The 24,720-nt window shown below is 39.9% G+C and overlaps 1 protein-coding gene across 5 annotated transcripts in view; it reads left to right on the top strand.

Moving 5' to 3' along the window:
• Window positions 1–24,720, top strand: part of COL4A5 (collagen type IV alpha 5 chain) — a 75,342-nt gene that overhangs the window by 20,664 nt on the left and 29,958 nt on the right. For all 5 annotated transcript variants that reach the window (XM_030967758.1, XM_030967760.1, XM_030967759.1 and 2 more), the window contains exons 2-27: window positions 1,236–1,295; window positions 6,246–6,335; window positions 7,572–7,616; window positions 8,380–8,424; window positions 8,530–8,592; window positions 9,340–9,393; window positions 10,070–10,096; window positions 11,293–11,373; window positions 12,403–12,465; window positions 12,980–13,015; window positions 13,100–13,141; window positions 13,249–13,341; window positions 15,472–15,525; window positions 15,628–15,684; window positions 17,855–17,899; window positions 18,000–18,053; window positions 18,232–18,273; window positions 18,738–18,870; window positions 19,491–19,664; window positions 20,506–20,589; window positions 21,798–21,890; window positions 22,477–22,547; window positions 22,769–22,960; window positions 23,404–23,572; window positions 24,224–24,316; window positions 24,405–24,509. In XM_030967758.1, the coding sequence (XP_030823618.1) occupies window positions 1,236–1,295; window positions 6,246–6,335; window positions 7,572–7,616; window positions 8,380–8,424; window positions 8,530–8,592; window positions 9,340–9,393; window positions 10,070–10,096; window positions 11,293–11,373; window positions 12,403–12,465; window positions 12,980–13,015; window positions 13,100–13,141; window positions 13,249–13,341; window positions 15,472–15,525; window positions 15,628–15,684; window positions 17,855–17,899; window positions 18,000–18,053; window positions 18,232–18,273; window positions 18,738–18,870; window positions 19,491–19,664; window positions 20,506–20,589; window positions 21,798–21,890; window positions 22,477–22,547; window positions 22,769–22,960; window positions 23,404–23,572; window positions 24,224–24,316; window positions 24,405–24,509 (2,065 nt within the window). The remainder of the gene's footprint in view (window positions 1–1,235; window positions 1,296–6,245; window positions 6,336–7,571; window positions 7,617–8,379; window positions 8,425–8,529; window positions 8,593–9,339; window positions 9,394–10,069; window positions 10,097–11,292; window positions 11,374–12,402; window positions 12,466–12,979; window positions 13,016–13,099; window positions 13,142–13,248; window positions 13,342–15,471; window positions 15,526–15,627; window positions 15,685–17,854; window positions 17,900–17,999; window positions 18,054–18,231; window positions 18,274–18,737; window positions 18,871–19,490; window positions 19,665–20,505; window positions 20,590–21,797; window positions 21,891–22,476; window positions 22,548–22,768; window positions 22,961–23,403; window positions 23,573–24,223; window positions 24,317–24,404; window positions 24,510–24,720) is intronic.

Below are 24,720 nucleotides of genomic sequence, written 5' to 3' on the forward strand. Positions count from 1 at the left end.
TTGCTGCAAGATGCTTTAATTGATTCTGGGATTTTGTCGCTCCAAGTGAATTAAGCTACTTCTGTATTTTCAATCTGATGCTTGGTAGTATGTTTAGGCTAAGAGCCAGGACATTCCTAATGCCAGGTAGGGGATGGGTCATGTCTCTAAATGCTTCTGTGGTAATGAGGGCTAGAATTCAAGTGTGGGTGTATTTCAGATCTGACATACCGACTGGTTTCTTGCTTGATTGAAACTTTGTACATAATGTTCTCTGTCGATTACTGAAGGGGAGGATCCCAAATGCTCAGCTTTTCAAACTTTTAAAGCATAAGCTCTGTGTTTTTAATACAATGCTGCACCTGTTCTCAGAATAAGTTGAACCCTGAAGTGTTTCAGCTAGTGTATCTTCTAATATGGCTCATAGTTTTTAACTATGAAGAGGTCTGAAACAGGTATTATGTAGAAATATTCTACCAAAAAAAGGATTCATTCTAGGAATCTCACTTGTGTGAACACATTTGTTAATCTGAGATAAACACAGGGCTCTAATGAATATCCCTTGTTAAAATTGGGGTGGAAGAATACAATCTAAGCAAATGTGGTATGGGAAGGTTATTTAACTTGGATCTTCTCTGTGAACCAGACTGTCTCCTTTGAACCCCTTGAAATCCACTTGTCACTCAGCCACCTGACTGTCACCTTATGCTAGAGACTGTTGTAGCTGGTTTGCCAAGCTTTGCACTGGTGTGGGAATGCAGCTACATGAAATCTAGAGGTTTTTCAATGTGTTTTCTCAGTAACTGAGCTATGGGGGGAAGAATTAATCGCATAGTAAGTATTTGTCTAATAACTATCTCAGATATGCTCATAATCTTCAGGCTTGATTTAAAATATTGTGCAAAACCTGACATCTACTGGTGGGAAGCATAACTGGGCTCTCAGCTGGAGATGTGCTGAAGAGCCTGTTTTATAAAGTGCTGGTGGTTTTGGCTATAAGGGTTGCATTGTACTGCTTAAGCATAAGTTTGGAAGTCTAAATGAACTGTAAAATATTTACAAACAAACATAGGTATTATTAAAGGTGATTGAACTTCCAGTTAAATGTGTCTGCTTTGAGCACTTGTATAATGGCTGGAGGACAAACTTTGTAGGTTTACTTTTTAGACAACCTTTTTAACTTTTTGTGATAATATTAAATATTTCATCTAGTCTTATGCCAGTTAAAAACAAATTTTTCCCTTTATGTTTTCAAGGCTTGCCATGGATGTACATCTTTATCCAAATGTGATTGCAGTGGAGTAAAAGGTGAAAAGGTAAATATTCTTCTTTTTTTTTTTTTTAACTGTCAGACCAGCACACAAACCACTGAACCATATACCAACTTCAGATAGCTGAAGCTTATGGGTGATAGTTTTTGCTCTTATCTTTTTTCTTTGATGGTTGTGTGGGCATGCACCAAAGTGCAGAGCTGTATTAACAGTCAGGTATTGAGTCAGACTGATTGGTCCATCTGACACTGTAAGATTTTCATATCATTATTTTCTCAAGAATGGAGAATTAATGCACAGATTTTTCCATCTATCTGACTATTTGGAAAAAAAACCAAAACAACAGAACAAAAAAACCACAACAACAACAAAAAACCCAGATGAGACAAATTCTAGTAAAATTGAAAGAATTCCTATTTACAGCCAAGGCTTGCCTATACTAACTAGCTAGTGTTGACAGGTTAAGGTGTGGAATGTAGCATAATGGCTATGCTAGTAATGCTTCAGTGGGATTGTAAAATGGAGTGAGTGTGGGTTATTTTCTCTCTTTTCTTGCACTGTCAGTTCATAAGTAGTTGATGCTCACTAGTGTGTTCAGAACTTGTACTGCTTTTCACGTCTTAGTTTGTACAGCTGTATGCAAAGATGATGATTGCTGTCACTGTCTAGATATGAGCTGCACCATGGCAGTGACAAAATTCAGATGCAGCTTTCCCACACAGTTAGCTGCCACCCAAGTAAGCAGCTAGTTAAAGGCCAAACATGTATCCTTGGATCGAGCAGAGTAAAAACCATCCCCACTGCAAAAAACACCTCTGTGTGCCTCATTCAGGTGCAGCAAGCTGTTTGGGTCTGCCCAGATGGCATCCTCAGGCCAAGAGATGCATGTTGACATATTGGCGCTTTTCTTCTTCCTTGCAGCTTTGACTTCCAGTCTCACTGCCTGTTCTCAGTATATTTGTACAGTACTTAAGTTTGTCAACATTATTTCTTATTGCTTTATAATTTTTTCTTTGAGGAAACAGCAGGTGTCCAGCATTTCTTTTACGTACAATGCACTGTAGATAACCAGCTCAGTACTGTGAACCCAGCAAGTACTTGGTTCTTTCTCCAGTGGGGGGAGCCTGGTTGGGAGTAAATTGTGTTTAAATAGTTCCCATGTAGCTGCTGTTGTCACAGAGAGTGAATGGGATGTGATCACTGCAAGGGGCAGAGGCTGCTCAAAATGCTCCCACTCCTAGCCTTGTAAACAGTTTGCTTGAGATACAATGGAGTTGTCTTAAAGATGTGAACTGATAATGGAGTTTGAGAAGCATGTCTTATCAAACTACTTAGCCTATCTTATCAAGGTTCTAGGAGGGTTTCAGTGCTCTAGATTAATTTCTGACACATTTCAAGGGTGATTTTTGACTTGCATAAACAAATGTAACCTTAAATGACCAAAAGTAATTCAAAACACTGGCACTGGCACTATAATGTGCTGGTGCAGAGTTTTACTATTGGCTCAGGTTAAACAAGGCAACTGTCCAAAATTCAAGGTAATGCTCAATGCCACACCTGCCATCCAGATAGCTTCAGACAGATGAGGTCATTCCTTGGCATTTACTTGCTTTTAGTTCATTGAGTACATTCCCTATTTACATACCTAGTGAAGAATGGTATTCCCTTGATGGCAAGATTTCCAAGTTAGATTTGGTTAGCCAAACATGAACCTGGTTAATGTTCCTAGAGGATCTCAGATGCAGGTGCCCAAACCAAATGCACCCTAAGTAGTCACAAGTTATTTCAGGTTCAGTTTGAAGTCACTTCAAGATCAGATTTCTATGCCCAGTGCAGTTACTGCAGGAGAACCTTTCTGTAATTCTAAGTCGGCTTTTTTTTCCACACTTTTCACAGCTTTTTTGTGAATTCACTGAGTAAGTAGCTGTTGTCTGGTTTATGTGGATCTAATGCAATTTGTCCTTAGAATGGATATGAAATTGGGGAGCTGTGATTCATTTCCACTGCAGCCAAGGTAAACACAGCATAATCCTGAAGCATGTCAGAGGGTTTTTAAACAGTCCCTCTGAAGCTTGCAGACCATCATGTACCTTATGTAAAGGAAGGATGAAAAACAAAGCCCACATTTCCTAGGTATGATGTGTTGCTAGTGGAACTTGTTTGAGCATACATGTACGCACCTCATTGTTAGTTGCCCTATAATTACAAAGCCCTCAGTATTTTATGCATTGCTGGATTCAGCAGTTCAGCTCTGGGGAGCCCCAAGATCTGTCACTGAAATTCTTTAGTGCTTTATCTTAAAAATTCTTTGCTTTGGTTTGCTTAGGTTTTGAATTGTTGGTTGAATCTCCCTAGATTCCTGTACTACTACAAGATGTCAAGGGTTGTTCTAAGATGATTAGCTGGATCCCTCACCATCTATCACTTAGTTATACATTTGATCTGTTTCCAAATCCAATACTGCTTCTTTCTGCAGTGACCTCTGAACCAGGAGTGATATGTTTTGAAGAATGCAAGTCCTGTCAGAGGGGATTTCTCTGTTTGTCTTGATTAAATACTGTAGTTTTAAATGTGTTGAATTGGTGCTCTTGGAATTGAGGAAGAGTTTGTTGGCTAGCATTGTTATGTGAGGCAGCCATTACTTTCACCCCATTATTTATAAAGGTGGAGAACAATATGGGTGGCTGTGGCATCACTTCTTCCATTCTGTGTATCTTAATCTTACTGTGGACATTTGTGCATATATTTAGTTTTAAGCAGCCACCCATATTTAAGTGGTTTTGGACTCTTTTTAAAGTTCACTATTTTTGTAGCAAGGACAGGAAGCAAGTATGTGCCACTCTTATCAAATGTTACAGCCATGTTCTTGAATGTGTTTAGATGTTAAAATGGGCTCCTCAGCTACTGCTTTTCTGGTTTTGGGGGGGTTTTTTTGCTCCAGTTTTTAATTGTGGGTTTTTTTTTTTTTTGTACCATGCGTATTTCACATCAATGTAAGTAATTATTCTGGTTTCTCTTCCCATACTGTCTATTTATATATATTTTATATTTATTTATAAATATGGGATTTTATAGAACAGATTCTAGAAATGTGAATTACTTGTCCATGCTTTAAAACTGCATTTATCCCTGCTTGTGTCCTATTATTAGAGTACATGGAACTCTGCCAGACTTTTCTGTATCCCTGTTTAATTGGCTATATCTTGCTGCAGCAAAGCATAATTTTAGGGTGTTTCCCAACTATATTTTTTCTTTCTATGCCCCAAGCAGCAATCATGTTTAAGCTTGTGAGCTGACGGTTTTGCCATATTGGTGTAGCTGATTGAGGGCAATTGAGATCAGAATCTAACTCCTTGCCCATTCCCCGATCAAATGATGGTTTATAGCTGGGACAACTTTATTTGGCTATGGAAACAATCCTGTATTTTCAGGATTGGAAGAGGAGATCTGAGTTGACCTAAACCTTTGCTATATACATTTTAGTTTAGCAGCTTCCAGTCTGAAACAAGAAGTATCCAACCTTCCTCTGTTCTTTCTGTGTAAGCAGAACTGGCTAGTGAGCTTTTGAATTTATAAGAAAATTCATTGCACACTAACCAGGGACTTCAATCACATTCTATCCCCAACAATATAACGTCTTTTTTGGCACTGACTTTTTGTGGAAGACTTGTTAAATTTCTTTTCCGTTCCAGTATGTTCCTGCAGTGAGCAGGGAGTTTTTTCCTGCCAAATTTGTAGCATCCAAATCTTCATAAAGATCAGTATGGTGTGGGCAGTAGGAAAAATCTGGAGGCAGAAGCAACATCTGAAAATGGTTGTCACTTATGGAATCATCTATAGGCTGTTTAAGTAGAAGACAGTTTTAAAAAAACCCTCAAAGAGAACTGGATCAGCATAGTTTCTCTTCCCACAAAATTTGTTCACATTTCTTTAACCAATTTTTTAATCAAAAACAGGGATTATAGTGCAGCTATTTCCACTGTAATTATTTTAACTTTGATGTAAGTTCCCTTAGGATGTGTCTGATGTACTCCCTCAGCTGCCCCCAATCATAGTCCTTCAAATAATCTGTTTGCTTTTGGGGGTAATTTGCTTGCAAACTCCACAGGAGTTGCCCTGGCAACAGTTTCCTCATGCAAGGCTCTCATTCTTGCTGCTCACTTTCAAAGTGGGCTTGGAAAATACTCATTTCAGTTTCAATACTACAGTCCACTAGCATGTATTGTTGCCTCTTCTATTCCTCTTAGCTGTTTGACTTGCTGTTTCTCTTTCTTTGAAGGCCTTGGCTTCCCCATTCCATGACTGTTTGGAGTGGAGGCCTTGGCATAGCTGCATTTTAGAGAACAGTTCTTCAGCCTCAGATGACGCACAAGGCCAACCCTCCGCTAAAAGTCTGTTCTAGCAACCATTTGTAGGTGCTACTTGCTGTAACAAAAACATGAAGAGTGACCAAGTTGAGGTTAGGAGGCACTCTAGCCTGGCTTGCCCCTCACACATCTGACATGCCTCTTGTACACTGGTGTGTTTTTTTCAGTGTACAAACACAGTTCATGCCAGAGCTTGCTCCAAAATCTGGTTTTGCCTAATGTTTTCTTTATCTGGCACTCCTGAATTCCTCATTTTCTCTCCTTCAGGGACATACTAACCCTTTCATATCCTGGCCTGAGGTAGTAACACTCCTCCAGATTGTTGCTTTTCAGATGAGGCAGCAGACCAACTGTAGAGCATGCAGAAGTACTTGTATTGGGTTTGCAGGGGAGAACACTCTATGAAAACTTGTAAACCTATGAAATTAGTTTGAGTGCTGTAATTAAAGGTAAATCTGTCTGTGTTCAGGAGTTTCTTTAGTTAAGCAGGTGAGATGTTTAGTCACTGTTAGTCAGTGTGATAACTTCCTACAAAAAAGCAGAAAGATAATGTGTGTTCTAGATTTTTCTATCATATATTTTTTTTCTGGTCATATTTCACCTCCACCACCACCTATTCTTTTTGTAGGGTGAAAGAGGATTCCCAGGCTTGGAAGGACAGCCAGGTTTGCCTGGATTTCCAGGACCAGAAGGACCACCTGGTCCAAGAGGCTCAAAGGTAAGACCCAATTCACTTGAATGGTATGAAGGTGCTGGGCAGTGTTAGCTTAATTGTAATGCTGATCCTTAGCAATTCCAGAACTCCTGATTATCATTGGTTTAATAGGTAAAATCTTCAGCTGTTGGGATATGACAGGTTTTTTGGTTGATTAGTTGAATAGTCAGCCAGTGGAAAAAGAGTGCTCTGAGTTTCCTATGCAGTTCTTCACCTGCACAGGTGCTTGCCAGCACTGCCTTTCACTGGGTGGTGCCCATGAGGGTCAAAGAACAGGTTTGGCAGGTGCTGTGATGCAGCTTTGTTAGTCCTTGCACTAAGGAGATCCTGGCTTAGCTGAGTTTACTGATAAGAGCAGAATATTGCTCTCAGCTGCCCTGGGGCTCCCACCATGTAGGTAAACTGTTGTTTGCACCTGGTGGCATTCCTGGGATGGGATTCCTGGGCTGGGTTTGGGTGGGGTGATGCAAATGAGGGCCTGATTGAACTCATGTGCAGAGAGCTGAGGAATGCTCCTGGCTTTCCCTGGAGTGCTTCCATTTACTTGTATTTACTACTGACTTGCATCCTTAACTCAGATGGTGTAATTCAGCAGTAAAATTCCTCTGAATATATTTACCTTTAACACATATAAGGACAGCCAGGATCTGCCATTTCTCTTATAAATGCTCACACTATAAACCTAACAGAAATACATACAAAAGAAGCAAAGGAAAAAAATAGGCAGGTGTTAAGAAAAAAATAGAGGAGGTCTACGCTGAAACAGAAGATTAATTCGATGTAACAAGAGTGAAACAGCACAGAGGTCTTGGACTAGAAACTTTTGCTTAAAAGCATTTTCTTAAGATTGTGATGCAAAGTTCTGCCTTGTGATTCTGTGATGATCACGATGCAAAGTAACACTGGTACAGTCTGACCCGTGTTGAATCGTGGCCTCCCTGCTCTGCCCACAAGGGGCCGCTGGAGGATGCTCCATGGCAGGGCTGACTCAGGTGTCAGGGACCTGACAGCACCGCGGCCTTTAGGAAAATTTTCCTCTAAGGCCACGGTCAGCTGGAACAAATACTTTAAATTAAAATAATTTTGAGCTATTTAACTCAGGAAATGACAACTACCGTAACTTTTAGCCCACTTACTGTGAACATGTAGGAGAAAGTTAAGGCTTACTGATTATTTTGATAGAAACACAAACTGCAGCTTGAGTGTGGGATCTTGTTTGTTTCTGTTGTTGTTTTTTAGGGTGATGATGGTCTTCCAGGGCCTATTGGACCCAAAGGAATCAGAGTGAGTATGGATGCAGTTTTAGGGTGATATGTTGGAATAATGATAGAGACCAACAGGCATTGGGTGGGTCCTAACAGAAGTGGTGATTGACAAGAAAAAAAATTGACTTAAATCTGAAGAGTCATCTACCCACCAGAAGAGATTGTACTGCTTTTTATAACTAATGCAAGATTGCATGAGCAATACTCTCTTACATATTGTTTGTATTTCATGAACTGTTTAGGGAGAGCAGCCCTAATACTCTTTGATTTATTTTGCAGTACAGGACATAAGCAAGTGCCAGTACTTTTGTTTCAGTGTATTCTGAAGTAGAGGCAGTAAGTCTACAGTCCATACAGGAGAGGTGGACTTGTCTGGAAGTCCTTTCAGTTTTGTGCCTTTGCTTTTTCTGTCAGACACCTCAGCTGGTAATAATTGATACATCTGACTTCATTGGGCTACATCCATTTTTCACACCACGAGTATATATTTATTTTCTCTTCATATCTATAATCTATTACTTCAGTAATTTTGCATTGTCTTTTCTATGTTTTTGTGGCTATTTCCCTGAAAGATTGATAAGAACTTTGAATGCCATGTCAGCATGGCAGTCTTTTTTTTTTTTTTTTTTTTTTGAGAGGTGATTCGGATGTTTGTCTGTCTTTACTTACATCTGCACAGATAAATTATATTTAATAAATTATATTTAGTGAAATCTTGGTAAATCCTTTTGCACACCCATTCATACTGTACTATTTCAAACACATGGTTAATTTCCTTTTAGGGACCGCCAGGGCTTCCGGGCTTTCCAGGAACACCAGGACTTCCTGTGAGTAGCAATGGGCTCCGTAGATACAAATCTGTTCCCTTTTGTCTTTCAACCCAGAAGAGCATCCTGCACACTTAACTCTTCTTTGCCTTTTCTACTTTCAAGGGATTGCCAGGACAAGATGGGCCACCAGGACCTCAGGGTATCCCAGGATGCAATGGAACAAAGGTAGAATTCCTTAAAAAATCTTAATGCAACGATAATATAGTAAAAATCTCTTGTTCTCCTGGCTGTACCCAATGGGTTTAGTCTGTTGTGTGCAACAGTACTTGCTGTTACTGAGTTGTGAAGGAAATTCCAAGATAATTCATTGAGAGAAGGGGTCATGGTCTGGTACTTAAAGCACAAACTTTGCCAGAAGTTGCCAGCACCAAGACACCACACTGTGTGCTCTGCAGCCGTTGTAGTCAAACTCTGTGTTCTAATCCTTACTCGTATAAGTTGCAGCTGAGAGGTGTCTGATAATTGCCTCGGATGCTGTGTCTCATCATTGTAATAGACTCCTGCTACCAAGAAAAACTCATTACTTAACAGTGAGACTTTTTAATTATTAATTTTAAATATTATATTGAAAATACTGATTCAGTGTCTATGTTGGAGGGAGTAATTTCATTCTGATGGGCTTCTTAGCTTCATGTTGGGATTTTCCCAGAGGAGAAGTTGATTTTCTGTAGCATTCTGTGAGTTTTCCATCTCTGTAGTGTAGTATTTTGCCTGGAAGTATGCAGAAACACCTGACTGCGGAAATTTGTTTCCATCAGTTGTGTGAATTAACTGAGTGATTATTCTATCTTGTTCCAATACAATTTTCTATTCTGGAATCCTAAGCTAACAAACTAGACTTTTGAATCAAAATTTATCTGGTTTTGTTATGTTTTGGTTTGGTGTTGGCTAATAATTTTCTTCATCCCTAAGGGAGAGCGTGGATTCCCAGGCAGTCCAGGTTTTCCTGGTTTACAAGGGCCTCCTGTAAGTAAAAGATTTCCCAATCTTGTAATCCACTGAAAGACTTCTAGAGTGAAAAATAAGATAAATATGCCTCTTTTTGCAGTTTTTCTTTTAATAAATAGGATTTTTCCAAATATTTAATCAGAGGATTTTGAATGTCCAATGAAAGTGAGTTTTTCTGCTGCATGCTGTGGTAAAGCTTAAAAACACCTTTGAATTCTCATATGCTGGGATGCTTTACCACCTGCAGAAAAATACAAATACTTGCATGTGTCAGAGAAGGAAGATCTTGTATATCTGAGGACTATGACTGGTGATTAATAGGTCAGACAAAAGAGACAGGGTAGGATGTTTTCAGTATAAAACATAAGGATACAGCAAAGTGACTGTCAGAACCAAAGTACAGAGATGTAGTAGACAGGATGGATAATAGGAGGCAACATAGAAACAAATTGCTAAGAAAGGGAAATGTAATCCTTCTAATGCTCAAAATTTTCTATGAAAATGCTCAAATTTTTCCATTTGATTCTGAAGTTCATTAAAAATTTATTTTCCCCTGTTCCATATATTGTTGTAAGTTCCTGTCTTTAATGTTTGCCTCGTGGTGTAGATCTGATTAGTGGTTTGCAAACAGCATACTAGTGATTTATTTCTATTGATCTTAATTTTTTTGTTTGTTTCTTTCTTTTAAACAAAGGGACCCCCTGGGCTGCCTGGTATGAAGGTGAGTGTGCTGTACTCTCCCATCCAGGTACTTACGAGACATGGGTGTGCAGTGGGATCTGCCATGAGCAACCTGCTTGTTTCATGCAAGACTGTGTGCACCCACTGGAACCTGGAGGGACATTATTGGTGTTTCCAGGCCACTCCAGTGCAGCTAACTGGAAATTCTGCAGTAGCTTCATTTGGGTCAGTACTTGAGAAGTAGCAGAGGTGTTTCCTGAAGCTGTTTCCTTGGGACTGTGAAGAGTCAGTGTTGAGGCATCAAGTTAACAAAATGTCTACAAACACCCAAATGCAGCATTAGTCTGCCTGTGCATACTCAAAACCCTAAAGACTAAACAATAGTGACCTAAAATACCCAGTGACAAGAATAGTACAACATCTTTTGTTCTTTTGAAAATGTCTTTTTGTATTCTACATGTTACATAGATGGCCTTTTCTCCTAATTTAGAGTCTCATGATCTGATGTTGAACCTTTTATTTTTTAAAAGTTTTGTACCTCTGACCAATTGAGCATGGGCCAAAGCACCAGTTTTGATTGAGATCTGTTTAGGAGAAAACTTGAATTGCACCCTCAGAATTACACTGTTAAACTCCTGAGAGGACAGCATAAAACTGGTACTGGAAAATTTGGACTATAAAGCTGAATTGTCTTTCTTAGCTCCTTTTCCCAGTTGTTTTCAAGATATTAAAGGACAATCTCATCAGAACATATACTTTCAAAATAAAGATATTCCCTGAAATCAATACAAAATTACTTCAATATGGGCCATAAAACATAATTGTTGTAACAGCACGCTCAGCACTAATCTCATGAGCTGGGACATTGGAAAAAGCTGAATGAGCCTTTTTTCTGTTGTGTCCTATCCACTGCTCTCACATGAAGCTGGAATGTTTCTTTTGTGAAGAATTTGTGTTTCAATCCCCTAATATTTTGGAATTTAAATCAATGCTGCTATTTTTGTACAAATTAAATCTTTTAATAGTTGTTAGTTTAGCCATTTAGAATCTTCAACTCTCCTAAATAGAGCTGTTCTTGGAGAATCTAATGCTTATATGAAAATTTACTACTAGGGTGTAGCATAGCTCAGAGTCTCTTAGAATCCTAGGAGCCACTATGTGCCCTTTGGAGCCAAAATGGTAGTAAGGACTTGTAAAATGTGTTGTTAATTAAAGTCAACTGTATTTTTTTTCTAGGGTGAAGCAGGTGAAGTAATTACATCCTTGCTGCCAGGACAGAAAGGTGACCCAGGATTTCCAGGTCTTCCAGGGATACCTGTAAGTTGCATAAAGTATTATTAGGCTGTGTTCTGCCAAAAAGATAACATGAAAAGTACTCTTATTACAGGAGAATTGGCAACTTGGTCCTTAGGATTCATATGTTTTCTTGGAGCTGCAGGGCTCACATTTAATGTACCTCTGATTTATGGCTTGAGGGAAAGTGTGTGATTCCATATTGCTCTTAATAGGGTGACTACAGAAGCCAGAAAGGTCCCCTGGTCAGGAAGGTGGTATCCAGCAGACAGCAGTACTCAGTTACTGATTTGCTTCTCTGCTTTCCCTGCCTCTTCCCCCTTCCTAGACATTCTTTGTATCAGTTCTGGAGTTCCCTTCCCTTTTTACCCTGAGTTGGTCCCATCTGGCCTTCTGGCTGTAGCTGCTGTTTTGGATGGTGGGAAGGAGAGGGCAATGCCTCAGCTGTTCTCCTCATGTTGCACCTCCTGAGCAGTGTTTCTGCTCTCCCAGCAGAGCTCTGTGAAAACAGCTAGTGACTCCAGGCCCTGTGCTTTCCCACTGAGCCATTCATTGCTTTAGAAGAAGAACAAGAGGAGCCGAAAATGAGTCTATCAGTCTGAGCTGGGCAGGAGCCAGGCTCCCATTTGCTGGGACAGAGAGGCAAGCCCCACGCCATTCTGTGACCAGACTGAGCCTGTTAGCATTTCTGCTCCTCTGATCTGTGCTTCCCTATTGTCTCTTTCTGGCTGGGAGGAATCACAAATACAAAGTGTTTTGTTGTTCTCTCTCAGTGCATGAAGAGAAAGAAAGTGCAAAAGTAGTTCAAAACAAACCAAGAAGCATTCCCTTATCCGACCCAAAGAGATGCATTGATGTTAAGAGCAGAACTCTCCTAACATGATGTACATTCCTTTAGGCCTTTCCCTAAGGACAGATTGGTAGGTTAGTGGTCAGCTACATTGATTTGACATGTATGGGATGCCAGCTGTTGGGGTTATTTGAGCTTAAAGCTCTCACTGGGCTTTTTTCTTGAAAAGGTGCCTCTCATGGCCTCCTCCCCTTCCTCAACAGGGCCCCCCTGGCTCCGTGGGAATACCAGGTCCAGTTGGCCCTCCAGGGCCCCCAGGTTTGACGGTAAGCTTCTTTAACCTGTTGCTCTTAAAGCCTTAAATGGCACAGTTACTGCTTCATTTCAGGGTCTCAGAGGCAGTCAGTAAAGTGCAGAGATCATGGTAGTCAGGACTTGGTATGAGGACAGCATGCATTCAGTTCAGCCTGAAGCTGTTACTGTGCACCTTTAAATAACATACTTCTGAAACAGCCTGTTCCCAGAGATCTCTTTGCTTTAAATTGTGCTGAATTGTTGTGCAGGCTTCTTAATGTAAAACATGAGACAAGATTTAGCTTATTTAGACTATGATATTTTAATACCTGACTGTTCAATTTCATTTTATGGTCTCACCTAAGGGAAGTTTCTTAAATATTTGTGAAGTTGAATAGCATGAGTTTTCAAGGGCAGGCAAGGTGCCTTGTCAGCATGGAGATAATTCACAGGAATCAAAGCCACAACATTGTTGGGCTTTTTTTTCTACAGGGTTTCGTAAAGTGCTTCTAAGTGACTTGTTTTTTTGGTTTCCTTTTTCAATAGGGACCTCCTGGTCCACCAGGGCTGCCAGGACCCAAGGTATTGTCTTCTCATATTGATGGACTGTTTTCTTTCTCTTTCTGTTTGTGACTTCTAAGGGCTGATGAGTTATACTTTTTGCAGGGTAATATGGGTTTGAATTTCCAAGGACCTAAAGGTGAAAAAGTGAGTAGGTGATCATAATGATATTTTTACTTATTACTTTCAAAATACTTGTGCTTGCCATTTGTGCTTGTATTGCCTGTAACAAGCTGCATCTTCCTACACATTAGGGTGAACAAGGTCTTCAGGGACCTCCAGGGCCACCAGGACAAATTGGAGAACAGAAAAGACCAAATGACATTGAGTTTCAGAAAGGAGATCAGGTGAGTGGGACACTACACCCATCTGTGGTGAGCGTGTGATCAGGCTGCAGCCTCTGTTGATTTGGTTCATATATGCTGACATCCTGCTTACTGGAGATTCTATTTTTTTTTTCTCAGAGTACTGAATATTCCAAGCCTGAGTACTTTTTCTTTAACAGAAATCATGCCAGTCACATTAGTTTTTACTTCCCTTAGTAAAATAACTATTGTAAAGAAACTCTCTAAAAGCAGTTCACAGTAACATTAAAAGCAGTTAAAATACTCCCGTTCTTTGGAACACCCAGAATTGCAATTTTCAAAGCAGTCTGGGAATTCAGATTCCCACTAATTAACCAGCTGTGTCATCCATTGTGAAGAAGTCTTTCAAAAATTTTAATTCAATTCCTTCTTTTTTTGTTAGTGATGTCCCTAGATCTTTATTCCTTGTGGTCTGAATAAAGTGCTTTCCCTGTTTTTGGCATCTCAAAAGTAAATATCAGTCATATTGTTACAAGTAAGCTCAAAATACTGGTTTGATTTGTATGGATCCCTCCCTAACCATAAATGCCAGAAGGTCATTGGGAGAGTTAGCATTTTTCAAGTTATTACACTTCTTTCTTTTTCTTTTTCACTGGGGAACATTCTGCAGGACTGTTTAAATCTGGGTGCCATAGACAGTCTGAGCAAAACCAGCAGGATCATGGGTGCCTGGATGTCACATTTTCCTTGAAGTTTTCGTGATGTTCTCAAATACCACCCAATAGAAGGGCAATAGAAGAGTTGAGGTAGATATTTTGAGGAAAGTGTTGAGTGATCATTTTTGTGCTCTGACTGTTCTGCAAATGTCACTGTAGTAACTGAACTTTATTAGTTTCTTCCATTGGTGTTTGGGTCAGTTTCTTCCTTTCCATCTTCTTATCTTGGAAAATGTGTCAGAGAAGAAAGCTTTGGGACACAGCTGTATTTTATTTGAGCAGGGTGTAGGGCAGTTCTGCCCTTCATCTTGATCAAAACCATTTGTTATTTTTCCTTTCAGAAGAGCATTAAACACCAATAAGGCATTGACTAGAACTATGTGCTGCTGTACACTTGCAGTGCACAGTCATCCTAGGAAGGTCTCTGGTTTTGTCTGTAGCTGGGGGATAGGACAGAAAGTGAAGAGCAGCATTGTGTGTCTTTATAATTCTAAGAAAACACAAAGTAACATTTTGACCACACTGTTGAAGCAAAAATTAATCTGATTTTATTGGGGTCAGAGTAATTTGCTTCTGCCATTAGGTACCCCTGAAGGACTAATTCTACTGGCACTAATTTATGTAAATGCACAAAGTGAAAGCATTCTACCTACCTTCCTTTTAAAGCACTAAGAATTCTAGACATTCTGAGTGCATTGCCTTTGACCAACATTTATAATGATTTCGAAGTTCACAAATTGGTTTTTATTTCAGCAAAATTTATGCTTGGTAATGCACAATCAGTAAAAAATGTCAACATTGCAGTGACCTTTTTGTGAAATGCATGTGGAGTTCTGGTATGTGCCCTCACCTAGGATCTCTGACTAAAATCAGGTGTGTAGATGAGTCTGGGATGGCTCCAAGAAAATAATGGAAAATGCTCAGAAACTTTTTGAGGATTCAGTAGCCTGTAACTTTTCTTTAGGTTAATGGTGAAAAGGTGTAATAAGACAAAATAGAAATGAGAACTTGTTAACACAATGATCCTGTGATACTTTTCTGACAAACACACTTTGATCCTGATGGCCTCCCAATTTCAGCAATTACCAGTCATCCAATGACTGTTGCTCCTATAATTTCTGCAGGATTTGGCATTTGTTCTTTCTTCCTTTCTTCCTTTTTTCCTTTATTCTCTTTACTATTGGATAGCACCTGCAGGCCACCAAGCCAGCTGCTGCGGTGCATGCAAGAGGCAGCTGTGTTTTTCATGGAGTGAATTATCTAAATAAACAGAATGAGCAGTTAATAAAATTTATAGGTTCACTTGAAATTCCACACAATGAAAGAATAAATATGATCCTTTATAACTTGGAATCTAAATGACAGCAAAAATGTTCTATTTAAGAAAAAAAGTCAACTGAGCTGCTAGGGAGTGATGGAAGCTTTAATCCTCTTTTTCTCTGCCCATGCTTGACAGGGTATTCCAGGTGATCCAGGCCCACCAGGACTTCCTGGGCCTCCAGGCCCTCCTGTGAGTAGAACTTAGTTCCGTTTTGTTGCATCTGTATCAGAACTGTAACTTCATTCTACTCTGGCTTGTGGGCTCAGTTTAAGATGACGTTTGTGTGTCCAGGGTCTTCCCGGTGGTGTGAAAGGTGAAAAAGGTGAGCAAGGAGAACCAGGCAAAAGAGTAAGTAGTCTGTTTAACCAAACATTTATCTTTCCATTCAGTGTTATCTTTGACAATTAAGCAAATGTTGAATTCAGGTGGGGCCATCAGCTTATGGGTAAGAGACTACTTTTTATTCTCCTTGTAACCTGGCAACTCGCAGATGACGCACAAGGGTCATGACAGTCCTTCTAGCTGTGGCTCTCTGTGCTTTCTGATAGAATTATCTACATGTAGATCTTAGTTTAGGGGGCAGGAGAAAATAATTTAAAGTATGTTATCTGGATAACGTGAAAACCTTCAAAGTTGCTGGACTGGTTGTCTGAAGCAGCAGCTTTCTGTTTCCTTTTAGGAAGGGTCTTCATTCAGTTTGCTCTGTACTAGGTTGCCAAGCAGCATGAGATTGGTGTGTGTGTGTGTAGATATATATATAAACTGGTCCATGTAAACTCATTCTTGGTGGGTTTGCTTGTGAGGTGAGTCACAAAACCAGGTCTATGAGTACTGTTAAGACCAAAGGTAGTCAGTTTGTCACTTCCCAAGAGACTGCCTCAATTTATGTGCTATCTGGGGAGGGCACGAGTCAGGATAGCTTTATCTAGGAATAGCGAGAGTTGCTTTGTTCCTGATCAGACTCAAATCAATCCTGGAATTTAAATGTACTTGGGTATCACAGCTTAGAAAAGCTGAAGAAGATCACAGAAGTGCTAAGAAATAAGATAAAAATAACATGGGCTGGACCAGCAAAGAAAAGAGAGGCTGTAACAGCTCAAAACATTCAGTATCTTCACTTCTGAATGCATTGTTTCATCAACAAAGTGCCTTTGAAAATGGAGGCACAAGTTCTGCTCTGGTTAATTGGACAATATATAAACACTTTAGAAACATGCTAGTAGAAGGTTTTCCATTTTCCATAAGAAATAAATACAGCGGAAAAAAATGTTTGGTGCTGCAGATAAAATCCTTTGTAGTTGCTGAGATTTACAGAAGGGCTTTGATTTGTCTCTTTTAAAGAACACAAAAAGCAGATTTACCAAGCCAAAAGTCTCATATTTTGAGTGGGCTTTGAATTGTTGCTTCTCTCTGCAAAAGTAAATGGGAACCACATAAATTTGCAAAGATCTGAAAGGATAAAAGTCCTGAGGGGATGTGTCAGATGCCTTTTGCCAAAACCTTGTTTACCAATATTTTTGTTTGGTTTTATTACTCTGAATCTGGGCATGTTGCATACTTGAATTGCAATTTTGCTATTAAGTTACTTTAAAGCTGCATTTTAGGGCTCCATATGATTCTGTGAGGTCAAAGCCATTTCAGATATAAAAATGTCAGTCTACAAATTCAAATAGATAGTTCTGCACATTCACAGGAAATCTTAAAACCTCAGTTTTGAGAGTTAGAACTCATCACTAGTGAAAACAAACTTCACAAATCACATTATACTCTGATTCACTAAGTCTGTGAGATCTTATTATCAATTTCTCCACGACTGAGAGCTGATCTTGGCACTGAGAAAGGTTCACTAAGTGAAGCTTAATCACCTGCTCTAGTTCTGTTCCAGCAGGTGCCCCCAGACATAGCTCCTGTGACTCTGACAATAAAGTGCCATTTGTCTGCCCACTGAATCATCTGGAATAAAGTGGAGCTTGCCCTGCTTTTATTGCAGCAATGACAAATCTGTTCAGCAAGAACATGCCTTCTAGAAGTCACTTCTTTGAGCAGAACTTCATCTTATATTTTCATTGATACTAATGAGAAAGTCATGTTGATTTAAAGAAGAGTTAAAAGTCAAACACAAAGTTTTATTTAGTTTCACTGGTCACATTATACTAATTAAATATAGTGTTTTACTATTTAGGGATTTAGGATCTGTTTTCCAAATAAAGAACTTCTCTATTGCTAAAATAAAAGGAGTAGTAAGCACAATGAATCAGCAGTAGTTAGCTGGAGATCATTTTGTGCTGTATTCACCCAGCATTTCTCTGAGACTGTCATGGCTTTGTGCTCTGGTTTTCAAAAAGGAAACCTCAGTTTAGGTAACTCCATTGGTTATGGTTGATGTCTTTGTGTTGTTCCAAGGACTGCATTCTGGATAGAGTTTGGTTTATTGAAAAATGGGAAACAAGTAACATAATTTCCATAAGAATTCTTTACCACTGAAGCATTTTATTTCAATGCATATTTGTCTTTGAAGGGAAAACCCGGCAAAGATGGAGAACCTGGTCAGCCTGGTAGGGATGTGAGTAATTCATATGTTTTTAATCCAAAAAAACTCTTTAGAAGCTTTTTTTTTTATATGGAGAAGATCTGAGTGTGATTATATTTCCCTTTTCTTGAAGGGTTTACCTGGTGGGCCTGGAATAAATGGTGCTCCAGGAAGAGATGGTGAAAAGGTATGCCAGGATTTTTGTCAATATTGCTGTAATAGATGGAAAATTTGCCATCACTGAGTTAATTTCTGCCTGAGTAGTAATTGCATTGCCTTTGCTATTACAGTGTTGAGAAATATTTGCAATAGCTTGTTTATGTAGTGCTGCACAGTATCAGAAATGCTCTTAATTTCATTGGTAGGGTGAAAAAGGTGACATGGGTCCCCCTGGTCCTCCTGGAATTGTAAGTTGCTGATCCTTTGTTTTTTCTGCATTTGGTTGACAGTGTTGTTTCGTTGTAATTCTTGGCTGACTGAGAGTCCTATCTCTGGGTACAACACCAAGAGCACCAGAAAATTTTTCATACATATGCTAACAGAAACAATGGTTTCCTTCTTTCAAGATCAGTTCTGTGCTCTGGGATTTGCTGGGTCACAAACACAGGCTAGACTATAACCTCAGACCAGCAGGACTGAGTCAGCCTCACTGAAGCCTGTTGTAACTATGTTGGCTTGGCAGGCAAACAGCTTCCTATTGGGGAGTGCTCTTTACTGGAATTTTCCCTGGTAATTCAGTGGAGTGGGGAAAGCATCCTGTCATTGGCATAAGGTTCAAAGTATGTTGAACTTTCCCTCCCTCACATCTCTTTACGATTCCAATGACTGTTTTCTTGGCAATTAGCTTTACATGAGCATGTAACATTTTCAGGTTGTTCCAAGGCCAGGCATTGATGCAACAGTGGGACCAAAAGGTAGCAAAGGGTTGCCAGGACTTCCAGGAGCCAAAGGGGACCGTGGATTCTCTGGTAGGCCAGGCCCACCTGGCTTGCCAGGATCTCCAGGTAGGAGAGCAAGCTTTAAATGAAGTTGTATGCTCAAAAGTGTGATTGGGTATTTGGCTTTGCAGCCTTTACACAATCCTTTTAACAGAAGGCAGAATACCTTTGAGCTTGAGGGGTAGTTTTGAACTTCTGGGGATAATGTGAGCAATTCTGAGCATTCATTGCCCTTGCTGTGGTGAACTGAGGATGCTAATCAAATACCAGCTTAGTGCTTCTAGGGGTAATCTCTCTCATATCACTCATCTATAATTAATATATATTGCCCATTGCATTACACAGAGAAAGTGTTGTGTACCACATGTGTGGTAGGAGATGATCTGAGTCTAGAGTGGGAGTGAGTAGTGACACCTGTATGTGCATTATACATGCACAGACAGGAACCTAATGATTCTAATGATACGGCTTATATATGGGGGTTTTTCTCATCAATAATTCTTTCATTAGTCCTGTTTTTGTTTGTTTTGTACTTTTTTTTTCTAATCATGAACTTAGTTGTTGAGTCTCAGATCAATTTTTCAAACAAACATTTCCAAAAATGTGAAATGTGTATCATTGTCATCCCTGCAAAAATATGATGTAAATTATTAAGCTAGCAAGGAACAAAGTCTTTCCTGTCTTAGGGATCACTACTGTTGGACCTCCTGGCCCACCTGGCTTACCTGGTGAGAGAGGACAGAAGGGAGATCCAGGTTTACCTGGGGTTTCTATTCCTGGGCAACCAGGAGTTGAGGGACCACGAGGACCGCCAGGACCACCAGGTCCCCCAGGGCCACCTGCACCATCTGTTGCTCCTGGTAAGTGATGATCACATAAACAGCAAGTAGAAGAGACTAAACTGCTTTGACATTTGTTTAGGTTTGGGTTTCTGTGGTTTGTTTGTTTGGGTTTTTTAAATCCACCTTCAAAGATGTTGTTTATCAGCAGCTGAAGTCCATGAGATTCTATTGCTATAGGTTCTCCAAGTTGCTCCCATTGCAAATCAAGACATCTGTAGGAAAACCTCAGGCTTAAGGACAGGTACAGAATTTGTTCCCTACTAAGAGCTGTGATAGCAGGAGAGTCGAAGGTATAACTTTTCACAGAATTCCAGTTCCATTTCATAAATATTCTTGTGTGTTGACCACATGAAATTAGCTTTGGAGTGAACACTTTGGATGAAAGCATTTAGCTCCTTTTTGGTATATGGAGAGTAGGGAATGGTAGATAGACTATAAGAACTGGAAAGCTGTAGTGGAGAGGGGCTAACATGATTCAGGGAGGAATTTAGTGTCTAGATGGCATTGGCATCTGAAGTGCCCTTGCTCTGATGATGATTCATAGACATGTTTTTATGATACGAGACTGAACATCAGAATGAAGTGTAGAGATGGAAGTGTGTAGGCTGTGGGAAGCAGTGGGAGATGGTTGCAAGGAATTGAGGATTGTTGTGTAATATCACTGTTTCTTTTTGAGATTGAATTACATGTGTGGGTTTTCACCAGCAATCCTGTCTGAATTGCCAAAATGTTTGGTCTGTGATTATGGTGGGTGTATTAGAATCTCTACACAAATACATTTTTGTACTGAATACATCTATTTGGTGCTGCTGTCATTCTAACACAAATAGATAATAAAACCTCTCCTGATTTTCCTTAGGTGAAGGGTTATGTGAGCAAGGGCCACCAGGTCCTCCAGGAATTCCAGGACAACAAGGTTTTACAGGGGAGCGAGGCCAAAAAGGTGCAGTGTCATGGCTACATTTTCTATTTTTCTCCTTTTTTTGAAGCTTGGTAAAAAATGTAAAGCCTGCATTAAATAGTGATTAATGGTGCCCTTCCCAGAAGGGTTAAGTGCAGATGTTTTATGTCTCTGTATAAGAAAGCTATTTGCTTAGAGTGTAGGATACTCCTTAACACCTAACATTAATGCACAGTAGTCTGAGTGACTGAGGGTGTAACCAATAATGATCTTGAATAAAGTAAAATGGAACCTCATAATGGAGGATTATGAGTATCTCCCAGGCAGATAGAAACTGTGTGATTTGTAACAGCACTGGCCAAGTCTGTTTGAAAATTCATTAATATTATTCATTAATAAATTTGACATTTTTTATGGAAAGCAGCATTACAGTTATAAATACAAGACTCCTAATTTGAGCTGGTCAGTCTGCAGTGAGTTTGTTTGTTTGCTAAGCAAAAGAAAGTCATATTTAATATATATCCTTGTTTCCAAAAAGACAACCTTGCAATGAGGATGCTGATATGGGTAAGTGAGAATCTTTTCCTAGCCCAACCATGGACATCATAAATTACTTTAGACATCTCACTTAATTTTGTACTCACTTGAAAGAAAAATATTTTTTGTCATGGAGATTGTAAAGATTAACTAATTAACCTAAATGAAATGCTCAAATATTTCACTGATGAATGTCGCATAAGTCTGTATGTGAAGGAAATTCCTAAGCTTCTTGAAAAAAATTTTTTTTCCCTCATTAAATACTTTTAGTCTATTTTCAAATCAATGAAACATTCCCAATATTTATTTTGCACTCTTGGAGTTTAAGTTTGGGATTTTGATACATGTGGTTTATAGTTGTAGTTAGAAGTGTCAAGTACCTACTTTAAAAGGGGACACTTCTGCTGAGAAGAAAAAGAGTCCATGGTTTTACCTTCTATTTCTGAAAGCCCTGCTTTTGTTTTAATTATTTTGCACTGTCATAAATACAATCTAATCATATCTGATATTGGTTGTCTCCTAGCCACCAAAAAGCTTTAGTTTAACTTGGGGGAGGGGGGAAGCTTCTAATTTTAAGCAATAATTATTTAAAGTCACTTTGGACCTGGTATTATAGATCAGTAGCAAGAAAACAGTTGCAGTTTTACTGAATTCTTGTAATATTTTCTAAAACCTGATGCTCAAGTACACTTTTTCAATGCAAATCTTTTTAGGTGACCGAGGAGACACGTGCTTCAACTGCATAGGAACTGGAGTAACTGGTCCTCCTGGGGAGAGGGGACCACCAGGACCTCCGGGTAGTCCAGGTAGGGCTGGAGTCTCCACTGGTTTACTTAATATGTTCCATAAAGTCACTTTTTATCAGGGTTGTCTGGGTACAATGGTCACAATATATCTGTATATCGTGTACAAGTTCGAATGTGCATTTGTCATCTCCAGTGCAGAGTTGGTGCGTGTTGTGTTTTGCACAGTTGAAAAGAAATGAGATGGGCATGTGTAAAACAAACACTCATTCTTTGAAAATCTAGTCTTTGAGAAATACTTCTCTGTTGAAAGACAGCCTTGCAAGCATTCTGCATTTTGAAGGTTTAGGGTCTGCTGTAGATTTAACTGAGAGAGAAAAATCAACTTCTACTACTGCTGTTCCTGGAATAATGGAGTAATGGAGGAGCTGGAGCTTTTTAAAAGTGTGATTTTTTTTTTTTGACACTACTGGTTCAACTAGAGTTGCAAATATGTTTCTGCTCAAATAAAATGAAGCTCTCAAAAAAAAAACCAGAGTAAACTTTGTCTAGTTTTAAAACAACTTAGCTGTTATCAATGAAACATAATGTTTGATATTGCAGCCTCTCCAGATTTATGTTTTTCTTTTATGTTTTCTGCACTACTCAGGTTCTCCTGGTTTTCCTGGACCAAAAGGTGAAAAGGGGCTTCCTGGATTAACTGGCCTTGTAGGGCCACCAGTAAGTGGTGGTGTTGTGTTCTGGTGGGGAAAATAGTGTCTCATTTGTCTTGCATGACAGGTAGATCTGTAAACAATAGATTTAATATATTGTTTAATATGTATTTGGTGGTCTATAACTATCCTGAATGCATGATTCATACATTGTTCCATACTTAGAGAGGGAGTGAAAGAAAAACTAAAATACCTTCTTTTTTGTCTTTTTGTTTTTTTCTCCCTCAGGGCTTCCCAGGCACCCCAGGTGCTCCTGGTAGACCTGGTCCTAAAGGAGACCCAGGGGATGTCCTGACTTCTCCAAGACTGAAAGGTGACAAAGGAGACCCTGGCTTCCCAGGACCTCCAGGTCTCCCTGGCATAGATGGCACTCCTGGACGAGATGGACTGCCAGGTTTGCCTGGCCCTAAGGGGGAACCTGTGAGTGCCATTTGAGGCTGTCTTTGACTGGATGGATGTTTTGGGAAGTCCTGCATGCATTTGACATAGTGCAGATAAGAGAACTGGCACAAATGCACTTTGTCTGTATGTGATAAGGCATGAATTCTCTTCAGTAAATGCCAGTCTAGTGATGATACACTAAGATACCTCCTGAATCTGCCAGTGCTCTAGAAATAAGCTGAGGCTCCTCCTGGGCAGTGTCAGAGCGTCCCTTCTGCCATTGTCTACGTTCCACACATGTACTGGGAAGAACTAAGTAGCCAGGTTTAGGCCTGCTCTCTACCATGTTAGCAAGATGTAGGCAGCTAATGAGAGCTGGAAGAGTGAAAACTGCCAGAGTTTCAAAGCAGAAGCAATAAAACATTTTACTCTTTTGATTAGTAAATACATTACCTTTCCCATCATGTTCTTTCTATTTCCAGGGCAGTGTTGCATTCAAAGGAGAAATGGGTATTCCAGGTGACCCAGGAATACCAGGTCTTCCTGGAGAGAAAGGGCTTCCTGGACCTCCTGGTTTTGGTCCACAAGGCTCACCTGGTGAAAAGGGCATCCAAGGTGTATCTGGCCGTCCAGGACCTCCTGGTGTCCCAGGTGAGTTGGTCTCTGTGTGCTGTTGAGCAAGGGCTGCAAAGCCAAACTTTGCCCCTTCTCAGAACATAATGCTGCTTTTAAACTTTTCCTAGAGGCTTTGTATGACCTGTTATAAGTGTTCTCCCTTACTGAGGGTCCTCACAGAACCAGAGGGAGGGCAGCATCTGTGCCATGTCACTTTAGGCACGTGCCTCACCTTCTGCTCTGACCTCCAGGGAAGCTTCTCCTTCCCCACTGACTGCAGTGGAAATGCACTGCAACTACCTTTGTATGCTGGGCTACACTGCAGCTAAAACAGGGTGGGGGGAAAAAGGGGTTGCTTTGAACAACTTTGCTTTTGTTTCTTTCTTGTCAACTACACAGATCCTAATCAAGTTGTGCTGGTGTCAGCTATGGAAATACTCCTCATATGATGGTACCTAGGATGAAGCTATTAAAAAATAACAGTTCAGAAAAACTGTCTGAACATTAAACAGGGCTTCTGAGCCTCTAAGTGCTTTGTGGGGCTTGGGGCTAGAGAACCTATTGAATAAAGTATTGCTGATATCTGAGTTCTTTGTAAGCTTGGGATGGGACTGGCATTATTTCTGCTTAAAGAAAAACAAAACCAACTCCTACTGAGTGATGCATATTTCTACTTTTTGGTTTTAGGTCCAAAAGGTGACCCTGGCCAGACTATTACAGAACCAGGAGTTCCTGGTCCCCCTGGTCCTCCAGGAAGAATTGGTGATCCAGGTCTTCCAGGTAAAGCACAGCAGCTAGATACCCAGAGGATTCCAAGACCTTTTTATTCTGATTCTGGATAACTATGTTGATGCTCTTCTTTTTACAGGAGATCCTGGTCAGCCAGGTCAGCGTGGTTTACCTGGCATCCCAGGTCCAAAGGGAGAGCCAGGTATTCCTGGCATTGGACTTCCAGGTCCACCAGGCCCAAAGGGTATGTTTACTGCCCTGTTACTGTGTTGTACTGGCTGGAAGAGGGGACTTTTTACTAGGGAGTGTATTTCTGTCTCTAACATCCTTTAAAAAATGTTTGTCCTAAGGCTATACATCTTTATAACAGTTTCAGAAATACCAAGAGAAAAAAAACTGCTGAGCTGTTATTACTCTGTTCACTGTCCTGCTCCTTCTCAGTAGCTTACATTTTT

The sequence above is a fragment of the Camarhynchus parvulus genome, chromosome 4A, assembly GCF_901933205.1.
Source record: "Camarhynchus parvulus chromosome 4A, STF_HiC, whole genome shotgun sequence".
Lineage (NCBI taxonomy): Eukaryota > Metazoa > Chordata > Aves > Passeriformes > Thraupidae > Camarhynchus > Camarhynchus parvulus.